The 27,581-nt window shown below is 27.8% G+C and overlaps 1 protein-coding gene across 1 annotated transcript; it reads left to right on the top strand.

Moving 5' to 3' along the window:
- On the top strand, positions 1–26,083 carry LOC118068779 (uncharacterized). Its single transcript, XM_035086445.1, has 5 exons — positions 1–601; positions 19,167–19,363; positions 21,193–21,328; positions 24,028–24,161; positions 25,567–26,083. The coding sequence occupies exons 1-5, from the start codon at positions 349–351 to the stop codon at positions 25,879–25,881; spliced, it is 1,035 nt and encodes a 344-aa protein (XP_034942336.1). The 5' UTR covers positions 1–348; the 3' UTR covers positions 25,882–26,083.
- Positions 26,084–27,581: the final 1,498 nt, after the last annotated feature.

Raw genomic sequence — 27,581 nt, 5'->3', positions numbered from 1 at the left:
GACGCGGCAACACGTTTATGGAAGGTAGCTCACGTCGTTCCTCTACCACAGTTCCTCGCTCTATCCAATTCTCATCTCATCTCTGTCCTTTTCTCTTCTCTTCACACGACGCGACCCCTTCTCGGTGTGTGCGCTGACGGGAACCGCCCACCCGAATCTACCCAAGCTACCCCTACGACGCTCACTCACATTCCGCGGCTGGGTTACGATTGGGGAGTGACGCGCATTTACACAAGGACTCACTGGCTTTTCAAAACAAAATATCCTTAAGGAACTGTGCAAATGGATTAACTGATTACTATTATTATTTTATTATTTATCTCTTATGACACTTATTTATTCATCATAATGTCTGCTTTTTGTCATTTTAATTATATTATGGAATTGACATCAAGATTAGATATAATTATAAATACTAGTGATATTGATACAAGTGAATATAATCAAAGTGCTAAAAATGAAAGTGTGACTTTTTTGAAAGTTGTTGAATTTTTTAAAAATTTCATGTACAGTAGACGAGATAAAATATCGCATTTTTATAAAAATACATCAATTATTTTATTATTATTTATTGGATTTTCATCAGTATCTTCATCTAGTGGTAAGTTAAGAGCTTACCTTTATCTTTGTTTTCCCTTTTATTCGTAAATTCTACCTACTATCTTCCATTTAAGATACGAGCTTTTTGAGTCTGTCTTTTTTACTTCGATTTTTTTCATCAATTCCAGTCTCGTTCTTCTTCACCACTAACTTTTTGTATTACGAAGAAAAAGATTTTGATAAGACTAAAAGGATTTAGTACGTGTGACTTACTTCACCCAGAGATTACTAAATTCACAAAAAATAATCAAAAAAATTCGGATATAATACACATATACCATCGTATATGTATACTAGACTAAACTAGAGGATTAATAGATTAATTAAGAGAAAATCATGATAATTATTTGTGAGTAGTGAAAACAATTAATGTTCATTTGTAAAGAAGAAAAATTTTAATTTACTCAATAAAGAAATTACGAGAAGTATTTCCTATTGAGAGAAAAAAAAAATTGTGGTCTTATCAATCTTATTGCCACTGTATTAATTCTTACTTACTTCATTTTCTTCGATGAAAACTCATTAAACTTACTGATAATAATTGAATTTTAATTACTAAAGTTTGTTGAAAATTAAATATTTTCAATATGTAGCTATAATAAAATTCGGTATAATTACAATAAAGTTTTCACCAATTTTATTTCTGTATATCCATAATAAATATTTATAAATAAAAATCTTATAATTTAATTTAACAAACTATTAATTATTATATTGAATATTTATTTTATATTAAATTATTTTTTTAGCTTAATTAAAAATTTTCTCGCATTTTTCAACAACAATTAAATAATACACTCATCTATAATTAATATACTACAATTAATTTTTATTACAATAAAATTAGAATGAAAAGGTTTAATTATAAATATAAAAAAATTTAAATATCATGTTAATTTTATCAAGTCACAGAATTATAGAAGATAGAGTTAAATTAAAATTCATAGAATGTCGTTGGTCTTTAGATTGTACATTTTTCTATGCTTAAAACTCACGTTGACGTTAGTTCTTCTGACAGACGGATACTATTCAAGGCTAGCCAGATCCCAGTACATTTAAATGCGAAAAACATGAGCCGAGTAGCTCTCGTATGTGTAAAAAGAGTTTAAGTATTACGAACCATCCAAAAGGCGAAAACGTGATGCATAAAGTCTACGCCCAAGCTTCACTGTCTATCTCATGTCATTGGTACTTTTTATCGTAAAAATTTCCTAGTCAATGTTCATGAATTCCACTTTTATTCCAACACCATCTACTATCATTTACATTCATTTTCACCCAGATTATTGAATAAAATCAATATTTATTTAAACATACTATTCATTTTTTTAAAAAAAAAACTTTTTTCTTTTTTAGATTTTTCATTAATACAGATCCAAAAGAAAAGAAATAAATTTTTAAATAATAAAAAATTAAAATAAATTCACTTTTTGCTTGAAAACAAAATTTCTCATTATTTATCAGTGAAAATGTTTTTTAAATGAATTATTAAAATAATTCTTTTCAATGAAATGAATGTTAAAATCCTCATACAAAAGGTAATTAATTTACTTAAAAATCTTTAATTATCAAAAATAAATATTTATCAAGCTCCATTTGGGTCCATATTTCGTTCACGATCTGTATTCCCTAAGTGTATATTTGGTCAAATGTATTGTAATAAGCCTTTGGGTGTGTGACAAGTACTATAGTAGGTATATACCGTGTATCATTAAGGTCACAAGTTGACACAGTGTTCAGTTTATACCGCAAGAGAACAAGCTCATCAGTCATCACATGGAATATTCATTTGCGAGAGGAATATACACATAATAACGTTCTACAAGCATATTTGTCCTTGTTCTCCATTTTATTTTCATACTTATCGATGAAACTTATATCGTATTTGACATCAATAAAATTTTCTATTTAGCATAATGTCATCTTTAGGGCCACGAAATATGTTAGTTAGTTTTGAATAAATTCATTCATGCAGACAATGTTTGCAAAATGTTATAGATGTATGTTCGAATTATAAACTATATGTACGCATTGGGTACCAATATTGAATAACGTAGCTGATTAAGTGCTAACATGAGCAACAACGTGAACGAGTTAACTGGAAGCTGGCAAGGGAGATATAAGGCTATGTATGTTGGGATTCATGTTTCTCAATGCAACAGTGTATATGTGTCTGCAGTAAATACATAAAAGACCCAAGTAGATGCGTACGTCGTATGCAAATTTAGTCAGAAAGCTACCTATGCTTTCCATTTGCTTCAGTGCTTTCGCGGTCAAATTCATTGGAACATGAAGTAATAATCAAGTTGTCGTATCACTTTTGATCATGACTTTTAATAATGTTATTTTTCATTTCTATTATAACCTTTTTTTTCTCCTTTTGCTTCCCTATTACTATAATTAATTCATTAATTAAGTATTTTGATTTCAAATCTTTTTTTTTAATTCCTCATTCACCATGTTTATTAATTTCATTAAAAATTTAGAATCTCGTGTTTGTATACTTCTTTCATGTCAAGTTGATAATTATGATAGGATGAAAACATTTTTGTAATTTTTTACGACAGAAAAATTTTAGTAAAAAAAAAAACTACATGCAGTATGTTTTTCAAATAAAATCTATTATGTATGACTCTAATGCAAAGTATTTTAAAATAAAAATTGCCATTACTGTTTTGTTTTATGAAAAAAGTTAATACCACTATTGTAACCTTTTTTTTTACTTTTAAAATATTTGTAACAAAACTCATTAATTTTTTCTTCCATTTTTTTGTTTTAAATAAAGTATGTTTCATTTAACAAGTTTTGTAATTAAATTATTTAAAGATAACTTTTTTACTCAATTATAAATTATTATAAATAGTTATTTTGAAATAATAATTATTATTTAAATTATTTAAGACAATGGATAGAGTTCTCATGAGAAGTAATGAGCATTAGAGTTTAATTCTAAAATTATATAGAATTATATACAAAGGGAGTCTTTTTTCATTAATTTCCTGTATTTCAAATTTACTGTGAACTTTAAGGTAATTTTGGCTCAAAAATGGTCTTCGTATATAATTGAATTAGATAAAAAGTACACACTACTCTCTAGTACGTATTGTAATTTGTCATTAAAGCTACAATCTACTTGGAGCTTTAGATTGGAATCTTAACGAAAAGGGAAGAGAGTTGGTAATTCACTGGCAGGAATCTCGTAAACTTCTTACTTGCAATTGGCATTGGAAGCCTGAGGAATGTCGGAATCCAATAGAACAACTGATTTTCTCTCACTATTAGTGCCTTGGTAGTGCCAAACTCTGTACCATTTTAGTTCAGTTCTTCGGTCTTTATGTCACACAACATTTTACATGTGACAAGAATCATTTGAAGAATTTTAAATTGCTCTTAATTACAACTCTTTCAGTTTAAATAAGCCATTTAAATTTTACATGCTTTTAGAAAATTAATAATAAATTATTTGTAATGAAAAGATTACTGGAGAAAATTTTTTTTTTTCATTTTATGGTTGAAAAAAAAAATTAAATCCAATATTATGATTAATATGGTTTTAGCTATAAAAAATTTATAGATGTGGATAAACTTAGAGATTAAATTTATGTGGAAAATATACATATTCTATCACGCGTTCATCTGTTGCACATAATTTTTATTTCTTTTATTAACTATCCTCAGAGTGATAAAAAATTTATTGATCCTAACGGAAAAATGATATTACTAAATCAAAGGAACGATTATCTCAAATTCTGTAAAAGAGTTTTCTATCTTCCACTAACTCACGATTATAAATCTCAAAAGTTTTCAATTTATGATCTATTATTCTTCAAAAAAACCCTTTTTACAAAAAATTAACTGATATTAATTCGATCCTAATAACATTTATTATTTAATTGTCGCTGAATAATAAAAAAAAAAAGGTAGCTCTACTTTTAATGAAACATAAAAAAAACACACATTACTGTGAGAATAACATTTTTATACTATTTCTTCACAATCGTAAACCTCAACTCTTCCCCTATTATTTGTACTTGCGAAGCTGTCAACGTTAATACGTTTCAAGATAAGGGTTGACATGACTGTTACGGGTTAATTGGGTTACGCGATTTAATGTCAAGTGACGATAATAATCATTATGAATGACATCAATAATCTATGATACACAAATTGTAAAAATTTCTATCCTTAAATTTCTAACAAAAATTACCATACGAATAAATTTTTAATAACATTGATAGAAATAAATTGTTCCATGGACATAAAAAAATAGAAAAAAAATAAAAAAAACATTGGATTACGAAATTTATGTCGTAATTTTTCGTATTTTTTTTTTAAACTCTTTTGGGTTACAACGAGACGCAAAGCATTTCATCTCATAATTGGTCTAAATGGATCGTTTAACGATCATATGGTTTGGAAGCTGTATACTATTTATCCTGAGGCATAATCCCAGTGATTTGAATGTCGCTTGGGCTCAATTGACAAATATAATGGGTATCGCCAATCTGTATGACTTTTTTTTTTTATTTCCATACCATTAAGTCCATTCTCTGGGGTATCAAGAATATAAAATAATGAACAATTATTGATCAATTAATTTTAAAACGCCATGCTTATATTTTTCAATATTTATAAGATAAAAATATCCTTAAAATTTCATTTTACAGAATAGACAATTTATATAATGAAAATTTCCATTACACTAATGTATTTGACATTTAATTTGATTTAACTTTATTTCAACATTAATTCATAAATTTTCATTATAAATGGTAAAATGGTGTTTATATAATCCAACAATCTAATGAAGAAAATATCGACACGTGCTGGAGATATATTTTTAAGCCATAGTTGAAATTATCACGGATGAAAAATGGCGTTGACACGTTTGGAGATTAACATCGCACATGGCTCTGTTGGAAATATATGAGAGGAAACTCATTCGGGTATATTTTATATTTCCTAGAAATGTCATTCCCTACCCACTCCTATTGATAAAGACAATAGTTGACTCCTTCGTATTCACTACAGACTCCCGTTACAATTGAGATCACACTCAGTTTTCTATCTTTAGCTACATTAATTAGAATTATGTGAAATATTAAAATTATTATTGAGGCTAATTGAATAAAATCTTGTCATTATTTACTAATTATTATATTAAAGAGTGAAACAATATAGTCATATCAAGCAATTGTATTTTCTGTGCTATTTTTTGGTTGTGTTACCCCAACCCTTGAATGAAATAAATTCATCAGAGGGTAAATACATGATAGATTGACAGTTAAACTAAAGAAAATAAATAATCATTATTTAGAGAAAATAAATGTTTATTGAAATGATTTTTCTTACTTCATCAAACCTGTCTTTAAAGGATAAAAAATACTTCAGTCCATTTTGATTTTTAGTTTTAATCATTTGTCTATCTTTTGTATGGTGTCCATTTCTTAGTCTAATTATTTTATTAAAACTAATGAAAGCCAAGATTGAAAAGAATGAAACAAAATAGTTACATTGTTGATGTTATCAGACTACTACTAATAATAAGCTCTCAATTGACCTTAATTTTTTTTCATTTGGGCTTATTTACTGAAAATGAATTTGTTAATATTACTAAATACTGAATAATTTGACATAGAATTTATATTTTATATGATTGCTTTAATTTGTGATTTTAGTAAATGTTTAAATATGAAATTTCTAACAATTAATTTAAAAAATATGAAAACTAGTTTGGATTAGAATAATTTTTCAAAAAAATCATTCTGTTAAACTAATCCTTGAAATAAAAAATTAAGAACTGAGCGGATGTTTACCATTTCTCACTGATTTTTATTAATTGATATTTAAAGAGAAAGTAATTAAATTCGTTATTGATATGAAGTAAATTATGCTAGCATATCTTTTTCATTTTAGATGAATTTTAACCATCGATAATCACTATAATATTAAATCTTTATCTCAAGTCTCAATACATAATTGCTAATAGATTTATTATTATGAGTGCATTTTTGGTGAATGTGATGACATATAAAAGCAAAGATATAAATCGACGTAGTTGAAATTGGCTTTATAACTACACTCTTAAAGATTATATGGTAGAGTTAAAGTTTGAAATTAACGCTTAATAAGAAGATGATGAAGGAGAGTAGGAAGGAAAAACGACAAGTTGAGAGTTTAAAGTTTGAAATAAGAAAATACCGAATATAGTTTTAAATTATTTAAAATTATAGTAAGCACAAAATGTTTTCATAGCCTGATATAAAAATTTAAAGTTTCTATCCTCTTATCAAATGTTAAATTACAAATCATCCCTTGGGAAATTTGCTCTTGATTTTGAAAACTCGCATGCTTTCATGAGCTGAGTACGACAAAAAGAACGAAGACTGATGACTACAACTTCCGGGTATTCTTTTCTCATTTTTCTATAAACGACATTGATCAACGATTCCACGTGATAGCAAGTTGATGATCATATATATATATCTATCCGTACAAGATGTTTTTTATGTAATGTCTAAATTTATTTTGTAACATAGTCAAAGTAAAAACTAGATATAAAAAGATTTTACCCTTTTTGTTTTTTTAATATTCACTCAGTAGAACAAAATGTCGGTGCTCCTAAAAATGGAGTGAAATTTAATTTACAGTCTAGTAAAAATAAGGACAACCATCGAATAGTAAGGAATGTACTTTACTGAACTTAGAAGGAATTTACTTAATATTATTTCAATCTTTTCACCAGGCTTGTAAAGTAGAAATATCAAAATCTTTTTATCTTCGAATATAAACAAGTATTTTCTATTGCCATTGCCATGAAAATTTTTTCAAGCTTACATTATGTCTTTTATACAAATATTTACATATTTAATAACATTTTTAAATGTGACAGTTGAAAATTTTTATGCAACAATTGGAGTGGAGTTCCATTTATTTATTTATTTATTTATTTATCAGAAAAATAGTTTGCACAGGAAATAATTTATAGGATTACAAATGTTCTATCGACTATGCAAAATATAATAATAACAGTAAATAAAAGAAAAAATTACAAAAGAGCATGTAGCATATAGGTTAATAATGTATTATAAAGCAAAGTAAAGTGGCAACTGCAGCCAATCACAATTCCACATAAACACGAGGTCTTTGATAGAACTTATTTTAACAGAAAGCTTTTAGTACACCGCTGATGCTTTAGCATTAAAAATGAGGAATCAAATTTAAGCAAAATTATATGATGAAAATTTATGTAAACTTATCAACTTATGGGTACTTATGAATTAATATTACAAATATATAGAGTCATATAGAACAGATACATCTTTTAATTATGGAGTTTAAAAAATTGTAAGGCCTTAAAAAAATCTTATTAAGCAGACGTGATAAGAACAAAGCTTTATGGCAATTGAAATTTTCGCTACCATTAGAGTTGCAGTGATATAAAAAAATGATATTGAGAAAACAAAACTTAGAATGATGTTGATGAGTATGAATTAAGAAATGCATAAAAGAAAAAAATAAGATTCTTGATTATAATTTTGATTGTAGATAGAAATTAATTTATAAATTCAGTATACATTTTATGATGTTACTATGTTTCGGTTTTTATAGGACATACACAAAAAAATAAATAATCCTATATGTGAATGGTGGAAGAGACGCATTTCAGTTTCGCTATCACATTCAGTGGCTTTTCACATCGATTTAACCACAAAGCTACGCATGCACGCAATTGCATTTCCTCTATTCTCTTCCACATACACTCCTGTCATCCTCCGCCCCTTTTAACGAGTTTCAACTGACGGCAACATACACGTAAACGCTTTAGGCGAAAACGGAGTACCCAACTGCTTCTCTAATTAAACTCCGGATATAGGATCTTTAATTACAGCATCATTTAATGATTTGTCAATTATCAATCATAGAAAGATCAAACGAAAATAAATACATACATGTATTCATGTTATTTTCAATGTGTTTTGGAAAGTTAAATTTTCTGTATGCAGCGTTGTAATATATTTTGTAAGTTTAAAAACTAAAAGGATCGAGAATTGTAGGAAATATTCCATTCCTGCATTTGCTTCTGAATTTTCATCTACAGAAATTTCGAGTGCCAATTATTTCTAATGATTAAAATTTTATCAAGTCGTTAATCTGATTGTGACAACTATTTTTCTGACTGCCATTTCTAATAACCAGCAAGAATTTTTCGTTAGACGTACCTCTCTACTCCAAACGTAATTTGAATATTTTCTACTTACTGAAATAATAATATACATAATAAAATTAATGAAATAATGATACATCGGCGAAAAACTGTAAGACATGAAAATTTGCATAACTTCTATTCTAATGATGCTACGGGGTTGATCGTGGGCTCAAATGAAAGATCTCGACGAGAGGAATAGAGTCAATATAGTTAAAATCATACTTGGAGCATAATTTATGCAAAACTTGAAGTAAGTTCCGGTTTTACCCCATTTTGAGGGTGAAAGAATTGATTTTTCTAATGTTTGACCTGATTCCGCATTTCTACGCATCAAGACGAAGAGAATGAGTGGTCGAACTTGGAAATCGGACAACTTTGATTTTTCGACCCCAAAAAATGGCAAGTGGTACCCCTTTCCATTTTTTTTGGCCAAAAAATAAAAGTACTCCGATTTTCAAGTTTGACCACTCATTCTCTTCGTCTTGATGCGTAGAAATGCGGAATCGGGGCGCCGCCCAGAAAAATTCACTTTAACACCCTTAAAAACGGGTTAACTGAAATACAAATTACGAATTATCATCCCCTTGGCTTTAAACCCCTATAACTCATGAACGGACGGCCAAATAATCATTTTTGGGCGCGTTTTAGAAACTTAAGAATCTAAGCTAAACATGATATCTATAAAAAATGTTGGAAAAATTTCTTTCACCCTTAAAATCGCTATAATTTAAAATAAAACCTTATTTTTTCAGGAGTTTGCCAACTATTTTGGCAATTTTAAGGGTGAAATAAATTTTTTAAACAATTTTCATGGACATGTATCTTTAGCTAAGATTCTGACGTTTCCAAATAGCTCTTGAAAAATCATATTCGATGACTTTTCTTCAGAGTTATAGAGATTCAAAGTAGTGAGGAAAAATGCTTTTTCGACCCTCTTCGACTTTGAAGCTTCATAACTCTCATACAAAGCATCTAATGATGATTTTTAAGAGGTATTTGGAAACTTCAGAATCTTAGCTAAAGATACATATCTATAGAAAACGTCTAAAAAATTTATTGCACCCTCAAAATTGCCAAAATAGTTGGCAAACTCCCAAAAAAATATGATTTTTTTTGTATTTTAGCGATTTTAAGGATGAAAGAAATTTTTCTCGATAAATTTATAGATATTGTTAGATAGCTTAAATTTTCACGTTTCTAAAACGTCCCTAAAAATGATCATTGGACCGTCCGTTCATGAGTTATAAGGGTTTAAAGTCAAGGCGATGATCATTTTTAATGTGTATCCAGTTTTACCCCGCTATTAAGGGTGTTAAAGTGGATTTTCCCGGGCGGTGCACTGATTCCGCATTTCTACGCATCAAGACGAAGAGAATGAGTGGTCAAACTCGAAAATCGGAGTACTTTTATTTTTTGGCCAAAAAAAATGGAAAGGGGTACCACTTGCCATTTTTTAGGGTCGAAAAATCAAAGTTGTCCGATTTTGATGATCGAGGACTCATTCTCTTTGTCTTGATGCGTAGAAATACGGAATCAGGTCAAACATTAGAAAAATCAATTATTTCACCCTCAAAATGGGGTAAATGAAGATAAAGATCCAAAATCGAAGAGTAGATAATTTTTTGACTCTTACATCGACTTTGGACTTCTTTAATCATGACAACTTCATACATTTATCAGTAATTTTAATCGATTATTAAAATTATCATAGATTTATTTTATAAACGAAATTTTGATATTTAATTAATGGCCTTTTATTGCTGATCACAAGGAGATATTATGATGAAAGCTTGGAACACTCATGTGATAAAATGATAAAAATAAAAGAACCGTGATGCATGATGATTACACCTGGATTGTTGTTAAATATGGATAAAGTAAATTTCACCAATGGATTGAAACGTCGAACTATGTAAGGAATTTTAGCTGATGGTGCAAACAACTGAAAGAGAGTTAAATAAATGAAGTGAAAAAGATGGAAAAACGTTGTCCCAATAAAATAAAACTCAAGTGAACTAAATCTGAAGGTTAGAGAAAAGGTTTTCACGAAAAGTTACCATAGCTGTATTGTATTATATCTTAACTCTTTTAGACATACTTACACAGAAATGTTACTTTGTACATTACGACTATCTTGATAAGTACTATGTTCTTATTTACAGGAGTTGAAATAAATTTTTTTCCCTTTATTTTCAAAAGATGTAATTTTCTTTTTATGTAATGATGTAAAGGCAAAATAATAATGTCTATTGCTTTTGTCCGGAATCTTTTGTCATAAATATTTTAAATAAATTTTTAAATGCTAATTTGGATCAAACAGAGGCGTATTAAATGGGCATATTACAAATAATGGTAACCCAGCAAATTCGATTTACAATTTAGACAAGGTGTAGGAACTAGCAGTGATATGAATGGTCAGTGTTCAATGACCATTATAATCGGTTCATTGTGATCAGCACAATGAACCTTCAAAACTCAATTTCGCATGAAGCATTACCTCATAACCGTTCACTTTCCAGTTTCATATAGCAGATATCACAAATCATGTAATTGGCTATTATTTCTCTTTTCTTCTCGAAAGAAGAGCTCTATTCACATACTCTCTTACATTTATTATCTGTATACCTACGCCTATTTATCTACGCCAATTGAAAAAAACAAATAATCCAAATCACTTTAATAAATTTCATTTCAGATTTTATCATTTTATTAAAGATACTTATTTAACTGATAATACATGCTCTTCTGTCCCAGTTTAATTAAATGAATATTTGATAAAGACACTGAATAAATAAATAAAATTATTTTAAACAAAGTGAATTGTTTGAATTAATTAATTATTATTAAATAAATGATTAAATAAATTGTAAAATAAATTGAAAGGTAATTATTAATAAATGACTTGGAAAGTGAAAATCTTGAAGATTTTTTTGGGTGAACAACAATTTCGTTGAATAAGCAAAAAGTTAAATATAGTAAAGCGTGAATAAAATAAGAAATAATAAAATTTATCACATACCATAGAGAAAAAGAAGATGGGTGGTTGAAGAAAAAAAAAATGAACGAGAAGCAATGCAGCGGAATGTTGGTAGTTTCGCTACAAAATGAGTAAACTTTGAGTTTAGCGAGCCATTCTTGCACTCATTCTCTCTATTTTTTTTTCTTCATTCCCTATAATAATTTTTTTATTTTTCTTTCTAAAGATTTGATGACATTCATAATCTTTCTTATTATTCTTTCTATTCCTTCTTTGTCTGTATGTTCTTTAAAGTAATAAGATCATGATAATGAGATAATTTTTTATTCTCGTATTTTATGAGAGTTTATTTAGGTAACAACAAAAAACCGACATCAAAACAAAAATATACATCTCACAATGTTTGTAAATAATTTGACAAAAAAGAAATTTCATTAATTATAGCATAAATTTTTCAATTAATTAAACTTTATAATAACATAAAAGACGATTTAAATGAAAAATATAGAATCTTTTTACCTCTAAACATAACAAAATATTTTTAAAATTATTACTTATCTACTTATAATAGAGCTTTTTACTTTCACGGTAAATTAAAAACGGTGCTACTCTAAATACAAGCAATTTTTGTTTTATTTAAATATTATATAATACACTCATAGCGTGCTCTAAGTTTATCTTACACTGCAAAACTCAATTTGTTCAAGTGTATAATTTTAATGCACTAGTAGCATGTCAATATGACGTCATCCATTTCATTAACATTATATATATTTTTAATGCACTAAGAAATACTTTTAAAAATATTTTAAATTTTTATCAAAAGAGTGACGTCATATTAACACACTCTTAGTGTGTACATACATCCATTAAATTCGGAGTAATGTTTAATTTTTTAAATAAATAAATAAATAAATGTATTAAATAAAAATCAGCGATAATGAATATAAAAATAAATAATGCAATCAAATAGAATAATTAGTCACATTGTTAAAATAAGTTAATGAATTATTTAATGATGATGAACACTGGAAGACAGCTACTAAATTACCATACACCACAAAACAATTAAAAATATTTTATTCAACGTAAAAAATACAATAATATCTTTTATTATTCAGGAAATTATGGAATAATTATAAATTTATACGTTAGTGACTTTGTGACAGTAAATTTGAAAGATAATTAAAGTGAAATATAAATGGGAAAATAATAAATAAGATTTAACGGAAACAAAGATAAATGAACGAATGGGTTTTATATGGTTATGGTGCGGAAATTTAGTAGAAAATAGTAAAACATAATTCGAAAACGTGATGGAACAGTGAGCGGCTATTATCCTCGCGAATTCACGCAAGATAGAGTACTTTAGTAGTAGGTGCACTCGGCCAAGGATGAAGGATCGTTCCATTTCCGAGTCGCACAGGAAGCAAGTCGTTTCTCAACTCTACGTAGTACCTGTACGAGAGCTCTTCTCTTTTCTGTCCTAGCTTTTAAGCCGCAAAGTCAAAGCTCCTGTTCAGCAGTATACCGTAAGGTATACTCTCGTATAAGTCAGTTGAAAGAAATTATTACAGAAGATGCACTCAACGAGCTTGAATTTTTTCTTTACACGTTCAATTTTTTTCACTTTTATAAATTACCTTCACGTTTCTTTGCTATACTACAAATATACATATATATATATACATACATATACAATTGAGTTCATGTTTTTTTATTTATATATAGGTCAAATATCAATACTACTATCTTCTAGCTTTTTTTTGTTCATGATCCAGTTAATTTTCATGATAATAATTTAATTTTAATCACGTTCCTTTATTCTCATGTTGAGTTCATTTGATATGGATTTAATTAAAGCGTAGAAAAAAATTTTGGAAATAATCCAAATTAAAAATGAAGTTTCTGGAAAAGATCTGAAATAGGTGTGTACGATGAGACTCTAAAAAGTCCCTTGGATATGTGAGTAAAGCAAATAAATGTCACCGATACTTGATCTAAAATACCAGAATGTTTAATTTAAATTCCTTTGGGAAATGATTTGTAATCAATCTGTCAGGTAATCTTGATAAAGATGGGGGGAAAATGACCTGCTTGATAATAAGTACATTTTATTAACTTTCGCATTTTTTTCTCCACTGATAACTAGAACAAATAAGGGCGATAGATAAAATATTGTATGGGGCAAAATGGGCTATTCAAAAGAATAAGATAATACAAGTATGATTTTTTTCTTTTATTTTCCAAATTTAAATTCGAATAAAATTATTATTATTATGACTTGATTCCATAAATCTTCAATTTAATATTTTGGAACATAAATTAAAAATTTTCGGCTGAGTTATTTTCAGGCTTCCGTTTTCTTTGTCTACTGAAATTCATCAAATAATCGATATCAATGATTAATTCTACCATTACGTCGGTAAAAATTCAATTAACTCAAATTACTAATTCGAATTATTGAATTTCCTATTGTTCTATTCCTCTCAGAAATGAACATTTTGACATGATCGACAGATTGTCTATTAAATAAAGCCTTTAGGAAAATGAAGAAATAAAATATAAGGTACATTGTATAACCCTTGGGTACATAGCGAATTCTCAAGACAGTTTCTATGGAGTTTAGCTTCAACGATCCCTAACTAGTGAGAGAGAGAGAAAGAGAGATAGGGAGGTTCATGCACTTTATATTACGCTATCCCTTCAATTCAGCTCACGAGTACAATTATTCCCGACGGAATATCCGGTATAATGCTGCTTATTCCCATACCTCTTGAAATTAGTAAAACATATTTTGAATATGACTCCGTCTCGTTTGTATTTTATAAAATCGCTTTGACAATGTTCTCTCATACATATCATAATATATTTAATGGATTAATATTCATCTAACTAAAAAGCATCACTGTTTTATTAATAACACATAATGGTACTGAAATAAAAATCATACGTTTGAACACATTCATATTTGCATTTAACTTGAAATTATTTTTACTCTAATGATTTACAAATATCACGCTAAGAGGCAATTATCTTTTCTCCAATAAAAACAAAAGTAATAGAACAAAAAAATAATTTTTATTTTTAAAATGTACATATATATATTACCATAGTTCGAACTGATTACCTATTGTTCAACCCCATTGTATATTGTTTTATATTTCTTTTATTTTTTTTTTATAAGTAAAATATATTAAAATAATAAAGAATAAAAGAGAAAGCAGAATAATTTTTTTGTTAACGAAATATTAAATGGCTTCATTAGTCATTGTTGGTGTTTAATACCTTGGCAAAAGACAGCAATACACATAAATCATCAAATGCTCGTTAAGCAACATAAATAACAACGGATTTCATTCTATACGGTTAAGCTAATGTATGCTGTTGAAATGGAGATAAATAAAAATAAATATAGGAAATCGTAAGCTCGAGGAAAATGAGACAGACAGAAGGTGGAGAGAAAGCATAAAGAAATTTCAAGAATTGGAAAATGTCCAGAAGGATCGAAGCGCCAAATCGTCCGTCGTATAAAATTGCTGGAGAATGAAAAATCACGAATAGCTCGTTGGAACAATCCCAATTAGAGAATACGTTTAAGAAATATATTGGAAAAAACGACGTAGTAAAATGAAAAAAAAAAGGAAGTTAAATTAAAATAATCTGAACCACTTGAATATTAGATTATAATAAGTAAAGTGTAATTAATGAAAGGATATTCTAGTTAATAATATCAAGTACTTTCATAATTACGACTTATATTATCAATATTTTTTTTTTTTTTTTTCTTATAGAATTTCCATTACAATATATCAGAAATAATACTGTATGTTAATATGATAATTCTCGAATGCATTACATTCGAGAAGATAATACAGGTCAATGCGAAAGACATTACGGATGAAAGAGCTAAAAATAGGGAGTAATAAAAAAGGGAGGAGTATATTTTATTATATAGAATAAATGGAAATGAAAGGGGGCGAATGAGGATTAATCGAAACCACATAAAAATCATATGATATGAAGATGTTGAATAAAAAGATACAAATGATGATAAATATTGTGTACGAATAGACAAGAGAGATATGTTACAACAGAAGGATATGCCAAGAGCAGGGTTTTGATATTATCACCATTTATTCCCAGTAGAGATATACAAGTATAATGGTCGCCGCGTGTTGCCAACTCTGGCAACTCTGCCGAGAAAAATGGAGTCTTGCTTGCCGCAAGGCATTAATGTATATTCATTTGACTAATGAAAAACAAGTAAAACAAGGTATTTGCATTTCACACACAGGGCTTTTGATTCTTCGATTTTTCTTTTCAGAAAATAACATTAGCACTTTTTAAATACATTCTGCTTTGGAGATCGAACCTTTTTGGTATTTAATTTAAACATAATGTTTTATTATTTATTAAATATCTTAATGTTTATAAGGAGGTTCATAATAAATTGTTGAATAAATGAAAAAAAATATTAATAAGGTCAATTATATCTGGGTGACAATGAATAGATGAATGGTTAACCAATGATAAGTCTGCTATCATTGCTAATTTGAATTGTTGAAGGTATTTTATTATTATAGATAGTAGGTTTAAATAAAACACTATCATTTGCAATGCACTGTAAGAACATACAATAGGACCATTATTGGATCAGGATTGAGACTAGCATGGAGTTATCATCCAGTAATAGTTGTGTACTCAGCCATGATTGGATGATAACTGCATTTACTGGCGAGTCTGGCATACCTTTCTAGGGTGATGAGCTTTTTTGAAATCTGCACTAGAGAGATAATATTTCTAGATTGAGAATAATTTTATTCTTGATTTAGAAATAATGTTCTACAGTATATGATTAATCAACTATTGATTAATAATAAAATTATTATTAGTTGAAAACAAAACTATTGTTGGAATATTTTAAGATAGTTCTGAAGTGGTTTTAAGGTAGTTATAGTTGATCAATTGTAGGTTTTAAAAAATTTATGTACAAAAAATTATTGATCAACAATTTATTTGTTCACTTTTGTGTCAATATCTATAATAATAATAAAATATATTTGACAACAAATCCAGGATCAAAAATGAATGTGTACATTTGTAAAAATAGTATACGAAGGCTTTAAGATAAATGTATATTTCTGATCGTACATATTTGCCAACGTATCGATGGGATTTCGAAAATAGTGTGAGACAATATGACTATCTAGACCCTGCGTACAATTTTACTTTTTACCTGTTTTCTATCTTGTGGGGAAGTCCCGGGTGGATAACCTCTTGTAACTGTTTCAACTCACTCCAGGTGTATGGCTACGGAAACGAGTGATATCCATCGTAAAGGAGAAATAGCGGAAAAACTTGAACGAAAGTGGATATAGTATTTGGAAAAAAATAAAAAAAATCTACTGAAGAGAAGAAAGCTTAAGTATCGATATGGTGAGAAAAACCAATGACGCAAGAGAGATAGGTCTCTAGATGAAATTGCTCATTTTATCGTTGGGTTAAGAAATATTCGCTTTCAAGTTGAAAGATAAAATTATAAATTTAACCAAGTTATTTTCACTGAGGTAATATACAAGGTTTTTTCTTCATAACGATTTAACTCAATTATTTACACTCCCTTTTATTGAAAAAATAATATTAATAATAACTAATGTAAATATTGACATTAAAGAAATGAGAAAAAAGAAAATTCAACTAGAAAAATGTAATATTTGACATACAACCAGTTAAACTTGAATTAATAATCATCATTACAATCAATATTGTTTTTTAAAATTATTGCACGCACATTATACGCATTCAAATAAAAGCATATTGGAATTTTTGTGTAATCGTAATTTTTTTTTTTTATTTTCGATAAACATGAATACTATTGCTTGAAAATCGAGTACCAGTTGCCCAAGGCTACCGCTTTAGTTCTGAATTGAAAATGAAATTCAAATATTCACAGCCGCACCCGCTGGCAATATACGAATTTTTCCGGAGAAGAAAGGCAAGGGTTTTGGCGGGGGTCATTGTTGTCTCGACATTTCCATTTTCTCTACGAAAACTACGCAAACATTCACTTTCATGCCCTTGTCGTTATATCGTAGAGAATGCGGAAATTTTAATTTCGAAATTCAGCTTCACAGACTTTACTGCCATGTAATTTTCCATAAACGTGTCACAAAGCAATACTTTATTAAAATAATATTTGATAATCATATTATTATATAACAATTTATTTTATCATTATTGCTTCGAAAATCCTTTTTATTCATCGTATCATAGATCATATTTTTCTCTATGAAAATAAGCAAAATAAATATATAAATCAACAGAAGTCGTTTTCATTTTAAATAGACATTTAACAAAAGAGTTGATAGTTGAGAAAATCCTTCTCAGGCATTTTATTAATTAGTACTGTTTTAAAGTTTATAATAAAATAATCACAAAATAAAATATGACTTAGTATACTTTTTCGTCATATAATAGTAAATGAGAGAAGAGAGAGAGAGAGAGAGAGAGAGCTTAAAGTCTTTTAAGTTAACTTTATACAGTCTTGGTATATCTCTTGAGATTTTACTTTACATTACCTTGTTCACCCACTACCATGTTACCAAATGGTGATGTATAGGTACTACTTTTGCTTTCTATGTACCAAGATCCCTACTAGCAGAATAATCTAACAGTCTTTGGGATGTTTCAAACTTGAATTCAACTTCACCATGAAACATAACTAATTTTCACTTTATATGTAAAAGTCATGAGATAATTAAAAAGTAAAATACTTGGAATATAAAAAAAAATAGAAAGTTACGAATTATTTAGAGAATTTTCGATGATTTTATTTTTCTTTTATGCTCTTCTTTTTCGAAGTGAATACAAGTGAAGCAGATACCTTTCCTTTGAAATTTAAAATGCTAGCAAATCAACCTGATGGGTTACACTACCAGTAGGATAGAGAAAATAGTAAAGAGTAATAGTAGTAGTAGTAATAGTAAAGGTTGTAGTAGACGGGAAAGAAGAGATACAGAAGCTGTGTAGAAAATTGCGGATGTACGACGGAAGATGTCTTAGAAGGGGGTGACTTTCAGTCGGAAACAGATGCGAATGACGTTTCTTGCTACTTGTCGTTCAATTTCGATCCACATTGAAATAAGATATTGCTAGTTAAATATCTATGAACTGAAAGATCTCTTGAAATACAACCATTTCCTTTTTTCTGCGGTTTTCATTTTTTCATTCATTCATCTACATAGATTTATAATATTTGTTAGTTTATTTGTTCATTTAAAAATAATGTCCATTTTTATTTAACTAATTTTTAACATTCTCCGCTTAAATGATTATTAATCAAAAATCAAAAAATTAATTCCATTTTTATTTTTACAGATGTGAAAGTTACTGTTGACATACCCAAAGAAGCGGAAATTGGCGAAAACATTGATATGAAATGCAATTGGGAAATTTATGGAGGGAAAAGTCTTTATACTGTCAAATGGTACAAGGATGGTCATGAGTTTTTTCGGTACATACCAAATAATCATCAACCAATACAAACATTTAGTCAAGCTGGTGTTAAACTTGATGTAAGTATTTACCAACTATTAGAATCAATATTTTATTAAATTATTTGTTGGATAAATATTTTTTTTTTTCATGTAAAATTAATCATAAGTATTGTAATATGAAAAACTTTATATTCACTCTAATATTGTATGATATTATCAGAGTTAAAACCAGAAAAAAAGTTTAAGAACAAACTTTATCCTCGCAATTAAAAATCGCCTACTAATTTTGGTATCATTTGTGGTAAGAAAAATAAGATGGGATATTATTCAGAAGATTAAACTCATAGCTCGTTGATATCTGCTATGTAGCACGTACAAGACTAACGGCAAACTGCAGATAAGAGAATAAATTTTTCTTTGCTAAAACTTTTCATCGTGCAGTGAAAACAGCTAAAACATATTAACTATACTTATCTTCTACCCTTGAATATCATAGGTTTCTTGAACCAGACCACAGAAACTACTTTATTTTATCATCTAAAAACTTGATTAAATCTCTGGAAAAATATTTTTCGATTCAGAATCATCTATTTTAATAAAAAAAAAATATTACCATGATTGGAAGAAAACTAGAATAAATTTTTGATGTTGAATTGAATTGAAAAATAAAATATTCCATTCAGCAATTGACCTAGCAGAAATTTTTGAAAGTCCACATTTTTCAAATAGATATCACCTCTGTAAGTAAATAATACGAATTTTTTATTGTAGAGAAACAATCTGCTTTATGTATATTTTCAATCAATTCATGGCTATTCTATTACTTTTACAACACTCAGTATCCAATAAAATTAAACACATTGGCCAAAATGCGAATAGAAGGCCAAAAGATTTCTTTAATAATGGAAATAAACCAGTGATCTGTTGTGTGACATTAAAGCTGTTTTCATGATACAAGTAATAACAAAGAGTTTTACGATAAAATCGATAATGGAATCAATTTAAAAACATACCAAACTTTGTTTTATCGCGAAAATGTGGAAGGTGCAAAAGACAAAGAAGCGACATGAACACTTGATCATAGTTCTGTGTATCTTTTTCGTCGACTTTCAAGAAGTTACTTTTACCTAGCGTGGATTTTGTGCTTTTATATACTCCTACATAACTGTTCTTATCGAGATCTTATCATACATACAGATATGTACACACGATAAAATACTTCTCGTTTATCATATTAATTGATATTCAACAAAATTATAAATTCTCTTCTTTCATGAAATTTTATTGAATGCATTGATCTGTTTGTTTTTAAAATCAAGTTCTGTGTACCTTCTATCGGTCTCAATAATGAATCAATAGAAAAATAATTATATCTATCTCAACTAATATACATGTATTTAAATCAAATTTAAACAATAATCGATATGTCGTGAATGAAATCAAGAGAAAAAAAACTTAAATGTACAATGTGTGTATAAACTAGTATGAATAGTTTAACTTTCTGGAAATAATGAGAATTTCATTGCCGTGCTAATATAACTTTATTAATATAGTTAAATTTATATGAACGATAAAAGCGAATATTGAAAAGCTTTTATATACTTCTACAATAGTCACATGTAAGGTGAACTTTGTACTTATGGTACAGTTGATACTGAATTTTAAACTTAATTATAAAATATTACTTGATTGATCCATTTTTCCAGCTTTCTATTTCATCATTTTTGCCAACATTAATTTCTCATCTTTCCATTAAACTACCAACGTTTAACTAAACTAGTTTTATAATAGCAAGATAAAAAATTATATATCATATTCAGTCTACTGATTTTTATGTTAATTAATTATAAAATATGTTATAAGCGTTATTAATGTTGAAAATTCATACTTTTATTTTGTGTTTATAGACTGCACGGAGTAAAGAGAACTTAATTCGTGTCACAAATCTCACCCTCGACAATGCAGGCCAATATAAGTGTGAAATATCAACTGATGGACCCGCTTTTGCAACATCTTTCAAGACTGGGAATCTCTCAGTTATATGTAAGTAAAGTTTAATATCATTTCCTACTTAAAAAAACATATTTTCCTAAAAGATATATCAATTTTTTACAGAATTATCATTCAGTTTTTTATGCTTATATCAATCAGCAAAAAAATACATGCAGAAGAGAATTGTATTTTTTTGATTAATTTCATTACTAATCAGTAACGTTGATTACAATTGATAGAATAAGTACGATAATTGAAGACCTAAGTAAAAAAATTACTATGGAAATCCACTTTAATATTCTAATCGTATATTATTTTATAAAACCAGTGAATGTTACGCCAAAGAGCAGATAGTTTTTCCGTGTATAGAATATCGGCAATAAAATTCAAAAAAATAAAAAACAGCCGAATAAAAAATTTCAAGAGAAAACATGAAAATCCCAAGAGAATCGTGACCCGCAATGTATAGAATCGATATTCGTAAAACGTATCCACGAACGCTTCATTCCCTAGGTTGACATAAATTAACCGAGCGTGGACAGCTTGGTGGTAGAATACAAATATCCACTGAGTAGATAAAGAGACTAAACCGAGTAAAATTCATATGTTCATGAAAGTTATATTTATCTGAAACTAAAACTTGATAAATTTGTTGCATATTACAACACTAAAAATGCATGTATTATATTCATACATAAATAATTTGAATTCGTTGGTGTTGTGAACACACGTGGTTAAACAAAATAAATATTACGATTCATGACAATATAAAAATTTATCTTAGACATTTATTTGATGATAAATAATATCACTTAAAATGCATATCCACTTAAGTTTCTCAACTGAAAACTTTCGATCTGTTCTTGAAAGCATGATTTATTCTCTTCATATATTTTCATGTTGATATTCATCATTAATTAATTTACTACAACTTACTCCACTCAGGATATTCTAGATATCATTGCTTAAAGTTAATAATTATACAGTTATTTTTTATTTCAAGACCATTTATTATTCAAAAAGAGGATATTTATATTGTATATTAATTTATTACATTAGACTGCTTGAAAGAGTAGATGAAAAAATAGTTGAAGCTTTGAAGAGAAGCAACAAGAGACAAACTAAGATTTTGCTATTTGGCTCATTTCCAAAGCTTGTGAATTGATAGTGGATAATTCTTGAATTTAATTTATTAGTATACTTATATGCTATTCTACTGAATTATTTTATTCCTCTAATAAAAGATGTCAGCTAAAAATGAGTAATATCAACTTGAAATATATTGAAAAAATTTTTTCTTACTTTAATAATATGAAAATTTTAACTACCATGGTATCTAAATCATGATTGAATCATTTTTTCAAAAATATATCTCAACCTTAATCAATAATATGTCATTCGAGAAAATTAACTCAAGAAATCTCAAGTTTTATTCCAATACTTTCTTATGAGTTGGTTTTGTGTACGTATTTAGTGTATGGATATTTTATTAGCATCCTTTTCTCTAATTTTCAGAGTAGAATATATTCTTTAAAATCTCTTAGGAGAGATAGAAGAAGGATCGACAGTCGACAGTGATATACTTTTACTCGTGACTCGGAAAATAGAAACGAGTTACTTCTTCGGAAGAAGGTTGATGTCGTTCCTCTTGGTTTTTCCTTTTCTGCTCTATTCTCTTTGAATAGTAAACATGAATATTTATAAGCTCATGAATATTTACGGTACTTACGGAAGAGGAAAGTACGTGTACCGGTCGCCGAGCTCTAGCGCATGAGAAGCACTGCCGTATACCGCCTAATAATAACGCGAAGTAGTGAGACATGTAGCTGCACATCTCGCACAGTAACATTGTGAATGTACATGTTAATCTACGTCAGAAAATGGAAATATTTTTTTTTGCCAGTGCGAAAATTTGTTATATAAATTTATTCTTCGAATCTGTGTAATGATTGTAGAGTACTGAAACGTTGATCACTTTGTTAATCTTTGTACCTGACATACCTGTTTAAAATACTCTCTGCAGTATATATATATATAGATCGGTAGTCAATTTTACATATTTATAATTGTGCTTAAATTTATTCATTTATGCAATATAAATAACTGTATTGCAATAACGATAAGAGTAGGGAGTAAAAAAAAAATAAAATCTAATTAAAGTAAATATTGTATTTGTACGTGTATATTCAGATAGATTTAATCTTTAATTTAGATAAATCTTTATTTTTTTTTTAAAGAAACTTTTTAGTCATAATGAATATTGCTGATGTCTATTTCTCGAAAACCTTCTTCCGTAAAGGACTCAAGAGGGTCGCTACGAAAATTGGAATTTTTTCTCTTCAATTTTCTCCATGTTCTTTTCTAAAGGATGTTTGAAAATTATTTTTTTTTATTTAATTGACTAAGAATCCTTATACTACTTTTCTTATTAGTTAGAATGATCGTTAAATGAAATTTAGAACATCCTATAATTTATTTTCTAAGATTTCGTTTAATGAGAAGCAGACTTGATGGGTCATATAAAGGGATGAGAATTCACTTTCCTTCTCTTGAAGAGTTTTGGAGAGAAAATATTTATCGTAAAGTCACAGCAATATTCAATGAAGTAAATACTTAATGAAGTTCAATTTCTTACATAACATAATTTGATCTTTTTAATTGTTATTTAAAAATAATTTAAATTAATTGTTAATTATTTATATTTACAGTCATAATAACAGTATTTAAGGGAAAAATTAATTAATTTTCAGCTTTGCCAAAACGAAAACCAGAAATCACAGGGTTGTCTTCTCATTATGCTGTTGGAGAAAATATCACGGGTAACTGTACAGCCTGGCCTTCAGAGCCACCAGCAAATATACATTGGACAATTAACGGAAAGAAGGTAAAGTATATTAGTACAGTATAAATTATAGTCTTTTTTAAATTTACTAGATTTTAATACTACTAAGTACATACATAAAAAACATATTTAAACTACATTATATAAAAATACTTTTTCTAAATTTTATTAACAATAAGTGCTGATAAAAAAAATGTAGTCTTCATTAATAATCTTTGATAATTCTTTGCTAGTAATAAACTCTTTGTACATTAATTAATGCATTTTAGTCGAAACTAATCAAACACGATAACACGGCTATAGTACGATTATTACTTAAGATGAATGGAATGTCATCGTAATAAAGGCAAATTATCTACCGATGGACTAAGAGATGATGATGAGGAGGAGGAGAAACAAGAGAGAATAGATAGAGATACAGTGTCATCGAGTATTCCTGATACGCCTACATTTATAATCGATTCTATACACCAACACTCAAACACTTATTTGAATTGCATGCTATCCCTTACATAGGTTGTCGTTAGTATCCATGATAATCCCTATCCAATTGTCGAAGACATGCAATAGTCTTTTGATACGCAACGACTTCAATGTATCACACTACCCCCATTCTTATCTACATATGAACATAAATCTCAAATTAAAATGTATTTCATTCCTAGTTAATTGCTAAAATTTAAGGGAGTCTGGAACGTTATTCGTAGTATATTATGCTAAGTGTAGTCAATTTATTGAGAAGAAAAAGACTGTAACAAATTTTTAGGTCTTTAAAATTTAGTTGAGTCTGATCAGATTTAATTAGATTTAAAGCTTTATTATAATGGATCTACCTGAAGTTAATCAGATCAGATAAAATATTCACTTTTAGATCTAACTATATCTGATAAGGTTTCAAAATTACTTCCAGAAAGTTGCTAAATGAAGAAAACTATTTTTAAGTTACTGACTGACTATCCAATAAGTGATGTCGTTTCATTGGACTGTTTGTAAACGATAGTCAATATACATTATCAAGTACATGAGTGAATGTGACAAAAATACAGGTTGAAATAAGTGAAATAAAATGTCTGATCTCATATGATATTATTTTTAAGTTAGATGTGAGAGTGTTCGTCACGATATTGACGGTTATTTGGAAGTAAGAGACAAGGGTCTATACAATAAAATATTCCTCGCAATATCTTCTTTTATTTTGCACTTTTTTCACATATTTAATTTTCTTCTTTTATGTCTTCTACAGATGTTGGTCTCAATTTTATTATCAAATAACCATTCATGCTAATCCTACATTTAATAACCATTCAAAGTCTATATATTCACGATCAATAGTGAATTTTATCTAACCAATAAAATAGTTTAGTTTAAATTTGAAATGAATATTTTTATTATAATAATTAAGACGTAGCTAAATTAGTTACTGGATTTATAAATAACTTATTTACAGGTTGCTTCGAAATACACCATCAAATATCCACTTTCACGTCTCGGATATCCAGCAAACAATTTAACTATTCTTGGACTACATCTTGAGGCTGAAGCTCAACATTTTGTCGGCAGCAATAGTGGTAATACGGTAAAAGTAAATTGTATAACAAGTGTTGGATCACACATTTTAGAAGCAGAGAAAAATATATTAATAACACACGTTAATAATCAGAGATTGAGTGCTGGTGATCCACGTAATACTATTGAAAGTGTAGCAAATTTCATACGATTAGATTTCATATCACTTGCGATGATTGTTTTCACCATGACGTGATGATGATTACGCCCTTGATAATGTTGATCACGGCTGATCGTGATTGATCGAGAAAATGTCAAAATTACAGCCAATTATGTCCACTTTAAATGTCAACTATTTTAGCTGTTATTTATTAGTTAATGTCATTTAAATAAAAACAATAATGAAATGAAAAAACAAAAATAATTGAATAAACGAAAATTTAATTGATAAATTAGAATAGGAGAGTCATGAAAAACGATAAAATTTTGATTAAATTTTATGCATTGAACTTTCGCAGTATTGTTTTTTTTTTTTTGTTGAGAAACACAATTAGTATTGAAAGTTTCATGAACAACTAAAATGTTTTGTTATTCATTCTCTAGTCATTTGAAATAAATGACATTTAAAAGTTACCGATTTCTTTTAAATAACATAATTATTATAAAAGATTTATTATATATTATTTATGGCCAAAAAGTACTTTAAATGAAAGAATTTATATTTTTATTTTTACATAATATTTTCAATTGACAAATTCTACTTTGATTATTGTCATTGTTTATTTTGATATGCATAGAAATATATAGATAGTTGATGAATGTATGATTTGAAATTTGAACGAAATTTATTCTGTGGATAAAATAATACTTCCTTATTATTTACAGTGAAATAATCGTTTGTATAAATACTGCGGTAAACAATAACAATGATAGTCGATCGATGCTCATATAAAATTTTTACAATTAAAATAAATTCGGTTAAATTTAACCAAATTTAAATACAAATCAAATTTGACATGATTCGATACATCTATCAATAAACGACACACGTTTCTCATTGATTACAACGTTATCTCGTACCGACTACAAATCTACCGTAATGAAAGGTACCATGTTCATGCGTGTATGTATGTGTGAATGTAGGTGTTTGAAAATTCACAAATGCACATAAATTGTCAAGTATTGGTTAAATAACAATTTTAAAAGTCCGCATATATCGATTTAAATAGCAAAAGCTCAGCTTTATAATTAAGAAAATCCGCCTTACTTGAAATATTTTCTATTTGTAATAACAGAAATCATTTTGAAATTTCTGACTGTTTTCCATTAAAAACATTATCATATTCAAATATGAAAGTAAGTATTAAAATTTCGTGTAAATGACTAAAAAAATATTTGAAATAAATTTAAGAAACAGTGATGTTAATATTAGAACCGTCAAGAGAAGGAGATAGAGATGGAAAAATATAGATTTAAAAAACTAGTATATTAATATAGTTTTACGGAAATAATTTATATATCAATCTAGTAAAAATGACTCTTTTATATTTTAAAGAAAGGCCAATATTTAATGAATTTATTTCAATACCTTTATTAAAATTAAAAATCTGAACTAACTTTAGTTTTTAATATTGGTAAAAAACTATTTAATATATGTATAGATATTACATTTTATATTACTATATCAATGATTTTTGTTGATAATTATAAAAATATTAGTAATAATGATTATAATAATAAAAGTAATAATAATAAGGGGAGTATTAAATTATCTATAGTTTAAAAGATAGTATCCATCCGGGAAATTTTCTAAAATTTCAAAAGAAAAGTATGTATAAAAAGTCAAAAATATACAATGCAAAGTCTAATTAAATTTATACTAGGGTAATAAAAAGAAAAGTGGAAAAATATCTTGACAAATTTATGCTCCGACTGGCCTCGCTGCACATATCACTT

The sequence above is a fragment of the Chelonus insularis genome, unplaced genomic scaffold (assembly GCF_013357705.1).
Source record: "Chelonus insularis isolate UGA/USDA-ARS -01 unplaced genomic scaffold, ASM1335770v1 contig_401_pilon, whole genome shotgun sequence".
In the NCBI taxonomy this organism is placed as follows: Eukaryota; Metazoa; Arthropoda; class Insecta; order Hymenoptera; family Braconidae; genus Chelonus; species Chelonus insularis.
Note: the sequence above shows the minus strand (reverse complement) of the source record. Positions and strands in the feature narration are given on the sequence as shown.